The sequence below is a fragment of the Podarcis liolepis genome, assembly GCF_965112155.1.
Source record: "Podarcis liolepis genome assembly, chromosome: 14".
Classification (NCBI taxonomy): Eukaryota; Metazoa; Chordata; class Lepidosauria; order Squamata; family Lacertidae; genus Podarcis; species Podarcis liolepis.
Genome location: NC_139569.1, coordinates 1,773,930 through 1,791,406, shown reverse-complemented (window position 1 = coordinate 1,791,406; position 17,477 = coordinate 1,773,930). Strand labels below are relative to the sequence as shown.

At 56.6% G+C, this 17,477-nt stretch overlaps 3 protein-coding genes across 4 annotated transcripts in view; 2 read left to right on the top strand and 1 right to left on the bottom strand.

Moving 5' to 3' along the window:
• Nucleotides 1–3,778, top strand: part of LOC310693055 (coronin-7-like) — a 118,487-nt gene extending 114,709 nt beyond the window's left edge. Inside the window, exons 26-29 of the mRNA XM_083474699.1 lie at nt 386–521; nt 1,988–2,079; nt 2,563–2,649; nt 3,174–3,778. Coding sequence (XP_083330825.1) covers nt 386–521; nt 1,988–2,079; nt 2,563–2,649; nt 3,174–3,179 — 321 coding nt within the window. The 3' untranslated portion in view covers nt 3,180–3,778. The remainder of the gene's footprint in view (nt 1–385; nt 522–1,987; nt 2,080–2,562; nt 2,650–3,173) is intronic.
• Nucleotides 3,779–6,512: 2,734 nt separating this feature from the next.
• On the top strand, nt 6,513–11,369 carry PAM16 (presequence translocase associated motor 16). Its single transcript, XM_083474852.1, has 5 exons — nt 6,513–6,611; nt 7,429–7,513; nt 8,588–8,724; nt 10,505–10,570; nt 11,213–11,369. The coding sequence occupies exons 1-5, from the start codon at nt 6,531–6,533 to the stop codon at nt 11,303–11,305; spliced, it is 462 nt and encodes a 153-aa protein (XP_083330978.1). The 5' UTR covers nt 6,513–6,530; the 3' UTR covers nt 11,306–11,369.
• Nucleotides 11,370–12,696: 1,327 nt separating this feature from the next.
• GLIS2 (GLIS family zinc finger 2) overlaps nt 12,697–17,477 on the bottom strand; it is a 30,229-nt gene continuing 25,448 nt past the window's right edge. For both annotated transcript variants that reach the window (XM_083474757.1, XM_083474756.1), the window contains exons 6-7: nt 16,845–16,963; nt 12,697–15,766 (exon numbers count right to left, since the gene is read on the bottom strand). In XM_083474757.1, the coding sequence (XP_083330883.1) occupies nt 14,997–15,766; nt 16,845–16,963 (889 nt within the window). In that variant the 3' untranslated portion in view covers nt 12,697–14,996. The remainder of the gene's footprint in view (nt 15,767–16,844; nt 16,964–17,477) is intronic.

Below are 17,477 nucleotides of genomic sequence, written 5' to 3'. Positions count from 1 at the left end.
GCTTTATCTGTGAGGGGGAGTGTGCCCCGCACCCCAAGGTCACGCGTGGAGGCAGCTGAGGCTGCCCGCGGGCGGGGAGTGTGCTTCTCACCCAGCAATCATTCCTACACACAGGGAAACTATGGAAGCAGCTGCCCCAGGAGGCATTGGTGGCCCCCCTACCTGGATGGCTTTAAGCAGCCCTCCCCTCCATGATTTTGTCTCGTCTTCTTTTAAAGTCAGGGGTCATCATCGCCATCTCCGGTGGGAGGGAGTTCCACAGGTTAGGCTCTGCACGAATGAATCCATTCTCTCTCCCGAACCTTCCCACCATGTGGGGTATGCAGGCTGAGTGACCCACGGACTGATGCCCTCCGTGCTCCTGTCCTGCCCCTTCTCCCCACAGAAAGAGTTCTTCCAGGACGACCTCTATCCTCCCACGGAGGTGAGGTGGGAACCGGTCCTGTCGGCCGCTGCCTGGCTGGGCGGCTCTGACGGTCAGCACCGCAAGGTCAGCCTCCGGCCGAAAGACATGACCCCAGGTAGGTGGCAGGGGGGCGAGGGGGAGCGCATCAGTGGGGGGGGGCGCTGTTGCAGAGAGTTCAGGGTTTATAGAATTGTAGAGCTGGAAAGGGACCCCTAGAGTCATCTATTTATTTATTTATTTTAATTTTATTGGAAGTTTTATTTACAACATAACATAAACCCCCACCCCCAAGACAGAAATCCACCCTCATTAGACGTGAACATAACATACAATAAGCATAACATACAACAATACAAACAACCAAATAAAAGACTTCCTTTCTCCTGTATCTGGCCTCCTTATTTACTTCTTATAAGCTGTTTCTTTTATGAACAATTATTAAGATTTTTCTAATTATAACTTCCCTTTTTGTTGGCAAAGTTTATTTTTTCCAGTTTTTAGCAGTTAGGATCCTTGCCGCACCTGTGGCATAGAGAAATATCTTCTGATCTTCTCTTGCTATACCCGTGTGTGTTATCCCTAGTAGAAAAGCTTCTATATTTTTCATAAAGTTATACCTAAACATTTTTTTAAGCTTGTCATATACTATATTCCAGAAGCTTTTGGTTTTTTCACAGGTCCACCAAACATGTATAAGTGTCCCCTCTGTTTTACCACACCTCTAGCACAGATTTGTTTTTGTCATATACAGTGGTGCCTTGCAAGATGAAAAGAATCCGTTCTGTGATTCTCTTCGTCTAGCGGTTTTTTCGTCTTGCGAAGCAAGCCCATTGACGGATTAGCGGATTAGCGCTATTAGCGGCTTTTAGCGGCTTATCGGCTTATCGGATCAGCTGATAAGCGGCTTAGCGGCTTAGAAAAAGGGGGGGAAGGGGGGAAAACCCGCAGGAACTCGCAAGACATTTTTGTCTTGCGAAGCAAGCCCATAGGAGATTTGTTTTGCGAAGCACCTCCAAAACGGAAAACTCATTCGTCTAGCGAGTTTTCCGTCTTGCGAGGCATTCGTCTTGCGGGGCACCACTGTACATTTTAGCTATTTTGGTAGGTATTAAGTACCATGTATAAAACATCTTGATTAGATTTTCCCTCAGGACTTCACAGGCTGTAAATGTCCAGTTCTTTCTCCATAGTTCTTCCCGGAGAAGCCCCAGAGTCATCTAGTCCCTCCCCCTTCCAGTGCAGGAATCACAGCCAAAGCATCCCTGGCAGTTGGCCACCTGAGCTCTGCTTAAAGACCTCCAAGGAACCTCAGTGAAAGGGGCAGGATCCCTTTTGGCTGGCTGTGTGAAGGGGTGGCATTGAGGAAATCACAGCGGTAGGAACAGAGAACCTTTGCTGGGGGCACAGCATCTCAGAACACAGAAAGCCCCCCCCCCCCACTGGGTTTCCCCTCCGGCCATGGAAAGGCCATTCCTGTGTTGGAGACACCCCAGGTGGGTTTGCGGCTGAGGAAAGGGCCCCCTGGCGATCTGCCTCCAGGCCCCTTCAGCCGCTGACCTGCCATGCCACCTCCTTCCGCAGTGAGCGAAGCCCCGAAGGAGGCTCCCAGCCGGAAGTACGTGCCGTCCTCCGTCTACCTGGAGGAGAAGTCGGACGAGCAGAAGAAGGAGGAGGTGAGAAGCCTGAGGGGGGTGGCATCTCTGGCTGGGGAGGCAGGGGAAGAGGGGAGGGGGCTGGCAAGCTCTCCCTGATGCCCACGGCCTTGGCACTGGGGGGCAAGGCAAATGCAACCTGGGGAGGCACCTCAGACTCAGCAACTGCATCTCCAAAAGACCACGGAGCGGGTGAGAGGCAGTGTGGCATAGTGGTTAGTGTCCGGCTAGGAGAGACGAGGCCTCAAATCCCCACTTGGTGGTGAAGATCGCAAGGTGACCTCTCAGCCGAGCCTCCCTCACAGGGTTGTTGGGCGGATCAGAGGGGGAGAAGGAGACCCACGGCCGCCCTCTTGAGCTCCTCAGGGATAAAAAGGAGGGATAGAAATACGCCCCACAGAGAAGTGCTGAGGGGGCACCATGAGGAGGGGGAAGGTCTTGGGGGTGGCAGACGCATCAGCCCTTCTCGTGCCCACATCCTGGCAACGGTTGGCTCCCCTGCAGCTCCTGAATGCCATGGTGGCCAAGCTGGGCAACCGAGACGACCCCCTGCCTCAGGACGCCTTCGAAGGAGTGGATGAAGAGGAGTGGGTAAGAGCTGGGCAGGAGCCCCCCAGAAGCGCCATGCCCCGGGGAGAGAGCCGTGCCCATCCGCCTGTGCCCATCCTGGTGCCTTGGGGCTGCTTCTGCCCCCAGCTCTGCGCTGTAACCCACCAGGGGGCTCTGCTGGAGTTGTGGTCCAAAAGACACCCGCTAGGAGTCCTGTGGGGGAGGAGGGGCACTCTGATCTGATCCTCCGCAGCTTTGTTCCCCCTCCATAGCTGTCATCTTTTCCCTTTTCTTGCAAGGAATCCTATTCGGTATAAGGGAATTTCCTTTAAAAAAAGGAAATGTTGACAGCTATGTCCCCCTCCCCATCCCAGGGCTAGGCTTGGGGGGCTGGTGGCCTCTGGGGTATATCCCGTGTCCCTTCCCCTCCCAAGTTGGCAAGGGTGGTCTTGTGGGCAGGGGTGCCCTTCCCAGCAACCCCAGTGCAAGAGACGCCCCAGAGCAGTGGCCAGTCTGGCTTCTCCCATCCATCCATCCCTCCTCTCTCTCCCTCTCCTGCTCCCTAGGACTAACGTTGGACGCTTCGACCAGGGACCACACGCAGTGGCCTTACTGCCCGAATGACCCCCTGCAGCCACCCTCTCCTCCGTGGACTGGAGGGTGCCCAGACCTCAGGCCCCCCTGGGAGGAGCAGGCTGACTTCCAGGCTCCTCTCCCCCCCCCTGCGCCAACACTGCCACCCTGGGTTGGGCCACCGCCTGCCCACGCCTCGACGAAGATGCCAAGGAGATCCTGCCCGCTGAATCTTCTTTCCTCCCCCTGGACCCTCCTTCGTCTGGGCTGCTGCCCTGCTTCTTCCCCCTCCCCCCCCGGCAGAAGTTTGCCTCGGCTTCCACGTTGACCGTCTGACTGGCACTTCTGGCTGCTGAGCCCAGGTCGACTTTTGGACCTGCCGTGTGCCTGCCAGGCCCCCAGCCCCTCTGGAGGGCCCATCCACGAGGAACGTGTGGCTTTGGGGGTCTCCAAACTCGATCGGGAGCGGAAGAAGGCTGCTTGGGAGGCCTCTTCTGCCCCCTGCAGCTCTAGGGTTGCCTCGCCAGGCTTGTCCTCGGAGCAAAGCTCGCCTTCTGTGTCTGCCCTGCCAGTGTAACTTGAAAGAATGTCAATTTCAGCTCTTTTGCCTCTTGTGTCTGTTATTCAAAACACCAGCCTTCTCCCCAAAGCGACTCTTCTCCCCCCCCCCCCAAGGGATGGAGAGCACCTGTCCCAGCCTGGTAGACCTTTCTGCACCTCGGAACGGGTGCTGGTGTCACACAGGCCCCTGAAGGCCCCCTGCGGCCCCCACATGCCTTACAGACCCTGGTTTTCCCTTGCAGACTTTCGGGCCGGGGGGCTGTGGCTTCTGTGCCTGGGGAAAGGGGTGCCACTATCCAAGGGGTAAACTACTTCTCACTTCCTCCTCCATGTCAGCAAAGGCCTGCCTTCCTTAGTTCCTGTGCGCTGTTGCCCTTGGGCCTGATCCAGCAGGGCTTTTCTTATGATCAAAGTCCAGAAGCAGCTGGTCAGGTCAAGAAAGACGTCAGGCTCAGGAATCCTGGGTTTTTCCGGTGACAAATCCTGGGCTCGTCCACGCAGGAGATTCCTGTGGGTTTGAAGCCCCTCGTGCCTCAGTTCCTTTTGGGGTTGCCCCATGAGCTCCTCCTCTAACAACTGGCAGCTGCTCTTCGCCCCCATTAAATTCAGATTCATCCCAATCCAGGAATAATCGGACAAGAGATTTAAATCCACTATAAATGTGCATGTAAGAGGACTTCGCGTACACCGGAGCACATTGTAAGCATGGGTTTTTTTTCCACCTGGGGACAGAGTCCTCACCTGTCTGTACTTTCTATACTTTCATTTTGCTCCTGTCCTTCCAAAGCATGCGTAGGCAAACTAAGGCCTGGGGGATGGATCCGGCCCAATCACCTTCTCAATCCAGCCCGCAGATGTTCCAGGAATCAGCATGTAGAATGTGTGCTTTTATTTAAAATGCATCTCTGGGTTATTTGTGGGGCATAGGAATTCGTTCATTTCCCCCCCAAAAAAATATAGTCCGGCCCCCCACAAGGTCTGAGGGACAGAGGACCGGCCCCCTGCTCAAAAAGTTTGCTGACCCCTGTTCCAAAGGATGCAGCGTTTGCATCAAAACAGCTCTTTCTCTTCTTTTGCTTTAGTGCAAAGCAGCCGTATTAAACATAAAATTTGCCCTTGTGGTTAGAGGAGTCAGGAAAGGAAAAACCATAATAAAAGAAAAGGCTTTCCCACGACAAAGCAGAACCTCCTTTGTTCTCTCTTTCGGAAGTGGACGGGGCAGCTTCCCCCTATATTCCGCCCCAAAGCCTTTTCCTTTAGCTGTGTCCTCGCTTGACCTTGTGGGTATGCGCTGGGGGGGGGGGGGGGGCTTGTGGGTCCAGCCGCAACACACACATTTTCAACCTACTCCATATCCCCAAAGCATGAAACACGGTTGAGCCTGGTTGCGCAGTTCCACGTACAATTTTGTTTTCTTAAAGGTAAGCAAAGACCTGCAAAGGCCCCCGGTGTCCTGAACTTGGGGAGTGTGGGAAAGCGCCATTCAAGAGGAAGGGATGACTGCCCAAAGGGCACCAGTGCAACCCAGCCAGCCCCACCCACGGAGGAGAGAGAAAGGTCCCAGGAAGGACTGGCTGGCGCCGTGGGAAACTGGGCGCTGGACTGCTGGACGGGGCTGCCTGCTCTGCTCCGACTGCAGCCAGGCCCCTTGGAGGCTCGGACGTTGTTCCCTGAAGAAAATGCCACCCTTTGCTGTGCCTGCTAGTCTGGCGCCACAGGCAGAGTGCCACCTTATTACGTATTATTATTTTCTTTTTTATCATACTTTTTTTTGGATTTTTTACATATCATTTTCAACAATCATTCAACATAACTCCTTAGCTTATACAATATTTTAGACTTCCATCAACAACCTCTGATGATTTTCCGTTCTTTATCACTTATTCTACATTTCTTAATTTCTCTATTACTCTTAATTATCATTAACTAATAGTTCTCCTGATAGTCTTTCTTGCAATATTTCAAATAATCCTCCTTACAGATCTTGCAATCCTACTAGCGTATTCTATTCATTACAATTACTTTTCAAATAGTTTGTATATTTACTGCAGTCTTCTAAGAATCTCTGGTCCCGCAGGTTTTGAATCCTTTCTGTTAATTTATCCAGTTCTGCATAGTCCATGAATTTCATCCGCCATTCTTCTATCGTCGGTAATTCTTCTTGCTTCCATTTTTGTGCCAATAATATTCTTCCTGCCGTATAATATTCTTGCTGCATATAAAAACAATTTACAGTCCTGTCTATTAATATCATCTCCTACAATGCCGAGTAAAAATGCTTCTGGTTTCTTAATAAATGTATATTTCAACATCTTTTTCATCTCATTATATATCATTTCCCAGACGTTTTCCACTTTTTTACATTCCCACCCTCTGCTCCTGTGCTTTTAACAGCCGGGCGCACAGGCGGCGCTTCACCCCGTCCCCGCTGCCTGCATTGCCGGGGCTGGACTAGATGGCCTCTGGGTGCCCCTCCTAAGTCTGCACTTCCATGGCTCCAGCTCCTCATACGGTGGGGGGTGGTGGACTCTCCTTCGCGGGAGGCTTTCAGAAAGAGGCCGCCTGCCAGGCATGCTTTAGCCGCGGTTCCTGCGTCGAGGGCTGGACTAGATGGCCACTAGGTGGCCCCTTCCTTCCAACTCGGCAGGGATCCCGGGATTGCGCGCGCCTCCCGGCCGCCAGGGGCCGCCCTCCACCCCGGGGCGGCGCTCTAGGCCCGAGGCCACTACGGGGTCCGCTTCCGGTCGCGAAGGCGGAAGGGGCCTCTCCATCCGGCCCGGCTCGTCTCTATGGTGCCCTCCTTCCCCGGGAGCCGCCGGATCATCTCGCCCTTGGGCCGCCCAAGGAGGGAGGAGGGAAGGAGAGGCATGGTGAGTCGGGGGGGGGAGGGAGGGGGTGCGGGGGCCCTCGCCCGCCCCTCCTCGGGAAAGGGACCCAGGCGTCCGAGCAGTGCGCCCCCCCCCCGCTCAGCCCCACACGGAGGGGACCCTCGTGGCCTCCCCAGATCCCTCCCGCCTCCCTGGCCCCCTCCCTCGGAGCCCCAGGAAGGGACCCAGGCGTCCGGGGCTCCCTTTGCCCCCCTCCCACGCCGTCTCCGTTTTGCTTCCGTCAATTCCATTTGCTTCCCGTTGCCCAGAGAGAGACTTGGCGCCTCTCGAGTCTCTGGACCCCGGGGTCGCGGGTTCTAGCACCACGTGGGGCGGAAATGTGGCAGGGGGCTGAACTAGATGACCCCGGGGTCCCTTGATGTGCGTTCAGCGTGAGCCCACCCCCCTACTTTGCCCTCTGTCCCTCCTTCCTTCCTCACCTCCCTGGCCAGGGCTGAACGAAGTCTCCAGCCTCCTGGGCCTCCTCTTCCTCCCCCCTCACCCGCCCCGTGACCAGGGCTTCTTCCTCTGGGGCCACCCCCACCCTAAAGACCCCCCCCCGAGAGAGAACTTCAGGTCCCCACTAAGCGCCCCCCTTCCCGCGGCTTCCTGGCACCCCCATTCGGGGTTGGGGTGGGCCTTGCGCTGCCCCCTGAACAGAGACCCAGGGAGCTTGGCGGCCGTTGCCATCCGAGCACAGAAGGGGGCTGGTTCCCAAGGGCAGAAGCAACCTGGTCAAGTGAGTGGCACAGCAACAGAGCGTGAAGGGGTGGCAACTGCCTGGCAAATGCCCTGACCCTGGTGACTCTTCCCTTGGCAGGCCAAGTACCTGGCGCAGATCGTCCTCGTGGGGGTGCAGGTGGTGGGCAGAGCCTTTGCCCGGGCGCTGCGGCAGGAGTTCGCAGGTGAGTGTGTTAACAGAGAAATCTGAGGGCTCCCTTGGACAAAAAAACAAGAGCACCAGCCAGGAATACCAGAGCAAAACAGCAGCCAGGAGGCTTGGTCTTGATTGAAGACTGTGGCGACAGGACTCCCACCTGCCACAAGGTGGAACGAGATGGAAGCCCCGAACAAAAGAGAACCCAAACTTTTATTAGCTGCTCATCCCCATGTTACACCCCCCCAAACTACATCACGGTTACATAATGAAAGTGGAGGTCTAGTGGCAATAATCTGAGCATCCTGGACCCTGCCCCATAGTTCTCCTTGCCCTCCACCAAACACCCACCAAGTGTAACAAAAGAGATCTTTACACTGCCCTGTTTCCCAGCCAAGTTCATCACACACTTTTGTCTTCATCTGGGTTTATTATTTCTGGAATGGCTACCGGTCTGGCACTCAGGTATCAGGATGCCAGGGATTATCACTCAGGCAGAGGGGCTGCTGAGCTCACATGTCTATATGAATTTCTGAAGTTTTCCCAGGGAGCCAGTACATAGATACATTGATCAGTGAATTGTTACATTTGGTATTGTGTAGCAGAGGCCCTTGGAATAGATAGGAAGAAACTGTGATGAAGTGTTTTGTGGGGACAAGTCACAAAAGTCACAAAAGTGATTGTGCTGATTTTGGTAGTGGGCTGCATGTGCATGATAACTGCTGGAGGGGCAAACCCCCCAAACCTATGCATAAATTCCTGCAACAAGTGTCATGTGGTTGCCCCTTCTCCTCTGCCATGCTTCTTGGGGGGGGGGAGACGCTGTGGGCTGCCTCTCTTGCTCCCAGGGCCTTCCCGCGCTTCGTTGACCTGGCGCAGTGTGGCCCGTGGTTTTCCCTGTGGGGGTCCCAAGTAGCTGTCACTGACGTCTCCCAAGTTCTGGGCCGGCCAACACCAGCCTTGTGACCCTGGGCTGGGCAGCTCCCAAGGACAGCCCAGCTGGCAAGGCCACCCTGAGCCCATTTGCGTCATGAGCACTGCCAGCCCCGCCATCCAGAGTGGGGGAACCGAGAGGGGTAACCGAGGCCCTCTTTCCAAGCAGCCAGCCAAGCAGCGGCAGACGCGCGAGGGCGCTCCGGGCCTCAGTCGGAAGCAGCCTCCAGCATCTCTGGCCTCAGCCTGCAGGAGGCCCAGCAGATCCTCAACGTCTGCAAGCTCAACCCAGAGGACATTCAGAAGGTAAATACCAACTTTTAAGGCTTGTTGGGGAGAGTACAAGGCTCATTCCTTGGTGATTGAGACCCACAATTCTGCTTTCAGAGCTTTTGTATAGGGATACAGGAAACTGTTCTACTGCAATGTGCTCTATGTAGGGCTGCCTTTGAAGGTGACCCGGGAACTACAATTAATCCACAATGTGGCAGCAAGACTGGTGACTGGGAGTGGCCACCAGGACCATATAACACTGGTCCTGAAAGACCTACACTGGCTCCCAGTATGTTTCCAGGCACAATTCAAAGTGTTGGTGTTGACCTTGAAAGCCCTAAACGGCCTCGGCCCAGTAGACCTGAAGGAGCGTCTCCACCAGCTCTGAGTCCACCAGCTCTGAGGTCCAGCTCTGAGGGCCTCCACCAGCTCTGAGGTCCAGCTCTGAGTGCCTTCTGGCGGTTCCCTCCCTGCGAGAAGTGAAGTTACAGGGAACCAGGCAGAGGGCCTTCTCGGTGGTGGCGCCCACCCTGTGGAACACCCTCTTGTCAGATGTCAAGGAAATAAACAACTATCTGACTCTTAGAAGATATCTGAAGGCAGCCCTGTTTAGGGAAGTTTTTGATGTTTGATTGCTTTATTATTAATAATAATATTCTGTTTGGAGCTGCCCTGAGTTGCTGGGGAAACCCAGTCAGATGGGCAGGGTATTAATAATAATAATAATAATAATAATAATAATAATAATAATAATTTATACCAAGTCAGATCATTGGTCCACCGAGCTCAGAGTCAGTAGAGCATGAGACGGATTTTAATCTGAGGGTTGTGGGTTTGAGCACCACATTGAGCAGAAAGATTCCTGCGTCGCAAGGGGGTCGGCTTCCAACTCTACAATTCTATGAATCTGTCCCACTGACAGGCCACAGCGGCTCTCCAGGATTTCAGGCCGGAGTCTCTCCCAGCCCGGCCTGGAGATGCCAGTGAGATTGAACCAGGGACCTTGCAGCCTTCCCCCATGTGGGCATTCATGTTCCTTTGGGTCCCCCGGTCCCTGTGGAAACCTCACGAGGCACATCGGGAAGCCGTATTTCTCATAGGGCTAGAACTTTGCGGCTGACCCCAAAGCTGAGTCTCTTCACAACTGAGCCATGCAGCCTTCCTGCAGATGTTGCTGGTTTATTCCTTGGATTTATATCCCAGCATTTTTATTCCAAGGAGCTGGAGGTGGCCTGCATGGTTCTCCCCTCCCCCCCCCATTTAATCATCACATCAACCCTGTGAGGTGGGTTGGGCTGAGAGGCCGTTGCCAAGGCACCCAGGGAGCTTCTGTGGCCAGAATGGGGATCCGAACCATGGTCTCCCAGGTCCCTGCCTGACACTCTTAAGCCCTACTCCACCCCTGGCCAGGATGGCTGCAACTGATGGGAGCCCGAGTCCAGCAACATCAAGAAGGGCTGTGGATCAGTGGAACTCCCTGCCACAAGTCACCTCCATGGCTTAGGTAGCTTCAAAAGATATTAATTAAAACTCACAGAGGAGGAAATGGCCACCCGTGCTTATTAGCCATGACAGTTAAATGGTACCTCCACCTGCAGAGAACGGGGGTGCCATGCATGGCGGGGGCAGGGGGTCTTGTCTGTGGGCTCCCTGGAGGCCTCTGGCCAGCCAGCGAGGGCAGCAGAACGCTGGCCCTTTCCTTCCAATCCAGCCGGGCTGCTCTCCTACTTCCCAGAGCGTGGCAGGGACGGGACAATTAATCATGCCGCTGGGCAGTTTGGTCATGCGCGTATTGTTTGCTTTTCCTTGGCAGAACTACGAGCATTTATTCAAGGTGAACGACAAATCCGTGGGGGGTTCTTTCTACCTGCAGTCCAAGGTGAGTTGGGGAGGTGGAACTGTGCTCCTGCCCCCTCCCCCTAGGAAGCCACAGGAAACGGCTCCTTCCCCTCACACATAGAAGTTTGTATATATACATATATTTCTATTAATGATGATTATTTTTAAAGATTGTGATTTCCCCCTATGTTTTTAGCTGTTCTTGTTTTATCTGTAAGCTGCCCTGAGTCCCTGTCAGGGATTATCATCCTCTATAATAATACAATAAAATTGTGCTTTCAGGTCTGGCAGTCCCTTAGGTGGAGGGGATGCAATTAAGAGACTTTCCTCCCTTTCTTGTAGCTTATTGGCAAGCTGAGCATCGTTTTCAGAGATCCAAACTTACCCAAAATACATAAAATGCAGTGTGTCCCAAGTGTCAACCTGAGTGACCTCTGCCCTGTGCCCACTTCCTTCTAGCTAAGCCCCCTCATTTCCTTGGGGTTCCCAGAGATCAAAGAGGCCCCAAAGCCGGGATTTCCTCCTCCACCCCTTTTCCTTGCTTGCTCCTGAGCTGTTTTCAAAGCCCTCTGGCGGATGCCCTTGGCAAAGCCGCTGCCCTCGCCCTCTGTGTGTGTTGGCCTCCTGCCGTCTTTTTGGAGCAGCAGCAGCAGCTACTGAGTGCCAAGTCTGTGCCCTGCAGGTGGTGAGAGCCAAGGAGCGCCTGGACGAAGAGCTGCGGATCCAGTCACAGCAACGGCGAGAACAAGACGCAGAGCGCAAGCCAGACACGTAGCAGAGCCCACTCCCACCAGCCTCCCCCTCTAAAGTATAGCTAGCCAATAAATTGCCCTTGTGTAGCTTGCTGCTCTCGGCCTCGCAGTCTGTTGCCAGGGGGTGACTGGGGGGTGCAGAATGCAGCACCAGGGTGGGACCCACGGCAGGGGCTGGAGTGTCCCTCCTCCCAGGAGCGTCTTCTCTGGCCAAGCAACAAACCTGCCATGTTCTTCCCAAAGCTTTCAGAGATGCATTTGCCCAGACAGCTTGTTGCTCTGTGAGGAGTGTCCAGGCCTGTGGACTGATTGCAGTCGTCACCCGACTGCTAAGTCAGGGGCCCACAAACAGGCCCGAGGGACTCTTTTATCCAGCCCGCGGCAACCCCCACCGCCCGCTCTTGCCGGCCCTGCGCTGCGTGGCTGCCCACTTCCGGGTCAGAGAAGCACCGGAAATAGCTGGTGCACATGCGCAAGCGTTATTTCCAGTGCACATCCAGGTCAGAGGAGGCCCACACACATGCACACAAGCTATTTCTGGTGCTCCTCCGAGGCAGAAGTGTGCCAGAAGTAGCGTGTGTGCACTCGTATGGGCACGTGCTCCCTCACCTTCTGGCCCACTGCACAATCGGCCCGAGGCGCGGCAAGTTTGCTGACCCCTGTGCTAAGTTCTGCACTCGCTGCTGCGTCAGAAGCATGCTGAACAGCCTGTGGGAGCCTGCAGGCCATTCCTAGGCAGCTCATCCCAACGCCTCACTTCTCTCCCGCAACTCCTCACAAGCGGAAGGCCCCAGGCTCCATCCCTGGCAGAACTGGGAAAGGGCCTCCTCCTGAAACCTTGGGCAGCTGCTGCCAGTTAGGGTTGACCGTGGAAGGGGAGCTCCAGTCCCAATCACACCTGGCTGCTGAGGGTGCTGGGAGTCCGGGAGCTTTTGCAGGGGATCACAGGCTCCTTGTCCCTGATGCAGACAGTTCCCAGTTAGACGTGGCCAGGGCCTGGCTTCCTTGTCAGGAAGCAGCTTCCCTGAGGTCGGCAGAGGCAGGACGCAGGAAGCCATGCGCTGCTCCAGGAGGCAGGATCTGCTGTACCTTCAGTGCCAGAGTTTTGGTTTGGCTGAGCATGCAGAGCCCAGCTGTGTGTGTGTGTTGGTGTGCATGAAGTGCACATTTAATGGAGCCTGTTTGTGATACTGTGTGTGCAGACCAGGGTTTCCCAAATATGGGTCTCTGGTTGTTTTTGGACCACAGTTCCCATCATCCCTGACCACTTGTGCTGCTAGCCACGGATGATGGGAATTGTAGTCCCACAACTGCCAGAGACCCACGTTTCGTGTGTGTACAGACGTATATTTCGGTGTGGTTCCCGTCCTCCTGCCCCACCCTCCCCAGGAGACAGACAGCAGGCAGCGCCGGGCAAAGTGTCAAGATCCACTTTTATTATTTCCGTCATAGTAGCCATCCTCTTGTCGCAGAGGCCTGGGTCGTAGCTTATCTCTTCCTGTCGTCAACTACGCTAACAGTGATGGAGGCAAGAGGGGCGGGGCGAAATCCAACAGAAACTACAATCCAAAGGCACTTAGAAACGGCTTAAAATACTGGCGGCCTGGAGTGGGCAACAACAGACGACAGGGAAGGAAACGGACACGTTCACCGGCTCACAGGCCTGGTCAGTCAGCAAGGCGTGCTGGGTCAGGATCAGGCCCCAGGGCGCGTGGGGCTCTGTGCATGTCCGGCCCTGTGCTCAGCCTTCTTCCACTGCGTGGCTGGGAGGCCAGCTCCCCTCGGCTGAGCGGCAGTGCATGGTCCAGGCGCCCCGGGCAGCGCTAGGGGGCCTGGTGCAGGGCCTCCCCCTGCCAGCACCTGCAGGGGGCGATGCGTCAGAGGAAGGGGCAGCAGCAGGCCCAGGGAGCCTGCCTGTGTGGAAGCCCAGAGCAGGGGTCCCGCTGAAACAGCGGCGTGGAGAGAGGTATGTGGGGACCCCCTTGTACAGGGAGACCGGAGCGAAAAGCAGAGGGACCCCTCCAAATTGGGGAGGGCAGTCGAGGTGAAGTGGGCTCCTTCAGCAAAGAAGCGGCGCTTGGGGGGAGAAGCAGGGGGCCTTCCTGCTGCTGCTGGGATGGGCGGGAAGGGTCCCCCCATCAGAAACCAAGATGCACAAACAGGAATAAGTGTGGCTTTCACAGCTGCCCCAGTCCGGGCCGGAGCAGCGCCCCATTTGCAGTGGGTCCCTCCAGCCTCTACAGAAGACCCCCTTCTGGCCCTGTGAGTCAGGCCCCTACCCCAGCCTCAGCCAATGGGTGTGACTGGCAACCCCTCAGGTCTTGCTCCTATTGGCTCTTTTGCCAATAGGACGGGTTTGTGCTGCTAATATTGGCCCCATCCCACTGCCTAGACCCAACTGGGGACTGCTTGGCCTCCTGCCCCCCCCCCCCCAAGCAGGTATATTGTCTGAGCAATCCTTACAACAGCCCTGTTGGGTGGGACAGTTTGATGACAGACCCATTCTGCAGGTGGAGACGGGTATTAAAGGACTGGGCAGCTGCTCCTCTCCCCTGCATTGGTGCCCGGATGTGGGGGGGGGTCCCTGTTCCTCAGATCCTGGGGCCTTCCCAACCCCTCCCGTCTCCAAGGGAGGGAGGGGGCTCCCTGGACCCCTTGCCTTGGGGGCAAGCTGTGCCTCCAGAGGGCTTTTCCTGGAGGAAGCACAGACCAGCCAACCTCCCTGCTCCTTCTGGGCCCCATCTATCGACACGGATCTTGGCCAGAGGAAACTGATGGGAGAGATGTCCTTGCCTGCTGGGGAGCTGGGGGGGGGGGCTCTTGGGTGGGAGAAGAACCAAGGAAGGCTTGTCAGCTGCTGTTCCCACGCAAGGCCATCTCAGGCCGGGAGATTTGCAGGTCAGCTTTGAAACACCCGGAACGGCTAATAGGGGGAAGTGAATATTTCAGTTCCTCCACGTCAGTTTGTGGGGGGGGGGGGGAGGCAGAAGAAGGGCTGGTGAGCGGCACAGCCATTGGGTGTGCCTTGTCAGGTGGGGGGTTGGGGGGCTGAGCCAGGAAAAGGCCTGGCTGCTTTTGTTCAGTAAGAGAGATGGAGGCAGCTGAACCCCGGGGGGGGGGGCAACACCTCTAATCTCACCTGGGGGGGCTCTCCTTCCCTGAACAGCAGCCAAGTGCTGGAAGCGGAAGACCCCCAAGCCAACAGGCACAGAGGGGAGGCCAGTAGACTGGGGGTGTGGAGCGGGTGGCAGCAGAGAAGCTGGCATGTCGGGGGGCACTTTGGGCGTGAGATGGAGAGAGAAAGAGCCAGCGCCCTCTTTTTCTGTATGCAGAGGGCGAAGGCCCTGGACCCACTGCAGGGACCCCAAAGGGTCCTCTAGACCAACCCCGCGATGCCTGTGTGGAGGTAGCTGGGGGGGCAGAAAGGAGAGTCACGGCTGCTGCTCAGGGAAATGCTGCTTATTGCTTTGTTCAGGAGAGCCAGGCTCCTCCGTCGTGGGTGTCCAGGAAGCCGAGGGGATTGGCCAGCCCCAGCAGCCATAGCAGGGTGGGGGGGAGAGATGGGGTGTGTGTGGTGGGTGGGTGGGGGGAAAGAGGGGGCACCTTTCGGCGCAGGCCAGAAGCTCTTCCAGGGCTGCCTGGGGTCCTCCGCTGGCCACGGCCGGTCCCAGATTCCCCCCATCCCCCGTCCTTGGTGTGGGTCGCCACCCCCCTTCAGTTCACCACGGCTTGCTTCAACAACACGGAGCCTGTGGGGATGACCACCCAACCGGGGGGCAGGCCGTCCGAGCTGCCCGCCGAGTTCATGCCGGTGGAGAGGTCTAGGGCGCCCCCCGCAGGCAGCAGCGAGAGGCCCTCTGCGCCCGCCCGGCCCCGCTCAGTCCTCCCGCTGGCTTCCTTGCAGCTCTGCGGTGGCCCCTGCCCGCCCCCGCCGCCTTTGCCGGGCCGGGCCACGCTCCTCTCGGGCAGGGCCTTGGCGGAGGCAGCCCCCGCCAGCAAGGAGACGACGGGCAGCCCCAGGCTGCTGGCAGCGAAGGGCGAGGCGAGGAGGGGGTTCTTGGCCAGGTTGAGGGGCGCCAGGACGGGGCTGTGGAGGCCGGCCAGCCCCCCACAGGCCAGGGCGCTGAGGTCCAGTGGGGCGGGGGCCAGCGGGAGGGGCAGGCCGTGGCTGCCAAAGAGGGCGGCGGGGTTGGGGATGATGATCTGCGCCCCGTTGAGGTAAGGCACGTCCGCGGGGGCCGCCAGGGAGGGCTTGGGGGCCGGCTGCAGCTGCAGCAGCTCCTGCTGCTCGTGCGAGATGAAGTGGCCGTGCGCCTTGATGTGCTTGCGCAGGGAGCTGGGGTCTGTGTAGCGCTTGTGGCAGCCGGGCATCTTGCAGTAGTAGGGCTTGTCCACGTAGTGCGTGCGGGTGTGCTTGAAGCGGTCGCTCGAGTTGGAGTAGCGCTTGCTGCAGCCTTCGTAGGGGCAGATGTAGGGCTTCTCGCCTGCGGGGGGAGGAAGGGACATGTGAAATATTAAGGGAAAGGCTTCCTTGAAACCAGCAATCGAAATTTGCACCTCTTGAGAACAAGTGAAGGTGCCAGGATGGAGCCTGGCAACGCCACCATTTTGTGCCCCCTTCATCCTTCAATAGATCACAAAGAGCTGGCCCAGAAAGCACTGTGCACTGGAGCTTTCCAAACTGTGTGTCGTGACACGTTCGTGTGTTGGCAGCAGTGTGTAGGTGTGACACACTAACGCTCCCCACACTCCTCCCGGGGCTGGAAAGGGGTTAGGTTAACCTCTGATGTGCTAGTACTGTACAGTCAGACCTCAGATGTAAAACGTAATCTGTCCCAGAAGCCCGTTCGACTTCCGAGACACGACCTCTGATTGGTTGCAAGAGCTTATTGTAGTCAACTGTTTGGGTTCCAAAAAAATCCGCATTTACTTCCGGGTTTTTGGCGTTCGGGAGCCGAAATGCTCGAAAACGGAGCCATTCGAGAACCAAGGTTTGACTGTAAAACTGAATTGCTGCGTCGCGAAATGATGCACGTCTACAAAGCGTGTCACCAACATTCAAAGTCTGGAAATCTCTGCTCCAAACTGTGGCACACTCCAAACTATAGATGGCAGACTCTAGTTGACAGCCACCAGCATCTCAGATTCCCCCGAGGAAAGCAGGCAGGGAGACTTGGAAGTCAGAGCTTTAGGAGCACAATTCTGCATTGCAGGAGGTTGGGCTAGAGGACTCCCCAGGCTTCAGTTCTAGGATTCTAGAGGAACATGAGAGTCGGGCTCTTCTCCCAGCGGCCACCCAGATGCCTGTGGGAAGCCAGCCATCAGGATTGGAGCACGAGAGCAGCTCTCCCCTCCTGTGGTTTCCAGCAACTGATATTCAGAAGCAAAGTTGCTGCAGCTAATAGTCTTCCATCGCCCTCTCCTCCTCCTTTCCCAGTCTTCCTGGAAAGCTTTGTCGTCCGTCTGTCCCCCGCAAGGCAGCTGCTCTGCTCAGAAGGGGCCCCTGGACTCTGCCCGAGGGGCTTGCAAAAGTACGCCCACCTCCCTGGCCTCAAGACTCACCTGTGTGGGAGCGGTTGTGGATCTTCAGGTTTTCCAGCCGAGAGAAGCTCTTGTTGCAGGTGGGGCAGCGGTGGGGCTTTTCATTGGTGTGCGTGCGGATGTGGATCAGCATCTTGTACCTGGGGAGGGAAGGAAGGAGCCCCTTCAAGATGGGGGGAGGAGGAGGAGGAGAGCAGAGACTTCTTCCCAGAGTGCTTTCAACAGGGGCAAAGAATCTGCGGCTGCCATGGTCACCCCGACTGTTGGCGCTGCAGACTGCTGGGGCGAGTCCAGAGCCCAAAAGACGGGGAGGTGCCCTAGGCTCCCCACCCCCTGTTTGGCCACTCCTGAGGCTCCGTGTCCCTCCCCACAGCCAGGGGGCTGCCGGGGGGGGGGAGAGAGAGAGAGAGCACATCCTCTAAGCAGGAGGCCCCAAAACAATGCGGCTTCCTCCTTTCTTTGGAAAGTTCCCAAAGGCTGTCCTGGAGGGAAGGAGCACTGCTGGCAGCAGCCTGGCCCTGGGGATCCACCCCCCAAGAACCACGGAGTTAATAAAGGGCTTTCCACCCCCCACCCCCATGCCAACCAAAATGGGCAGCCTGACTTGCAAGTTCTCCCAAAGTCTCAAAGGGGAGCCTTGTCTCTTCACAAGCC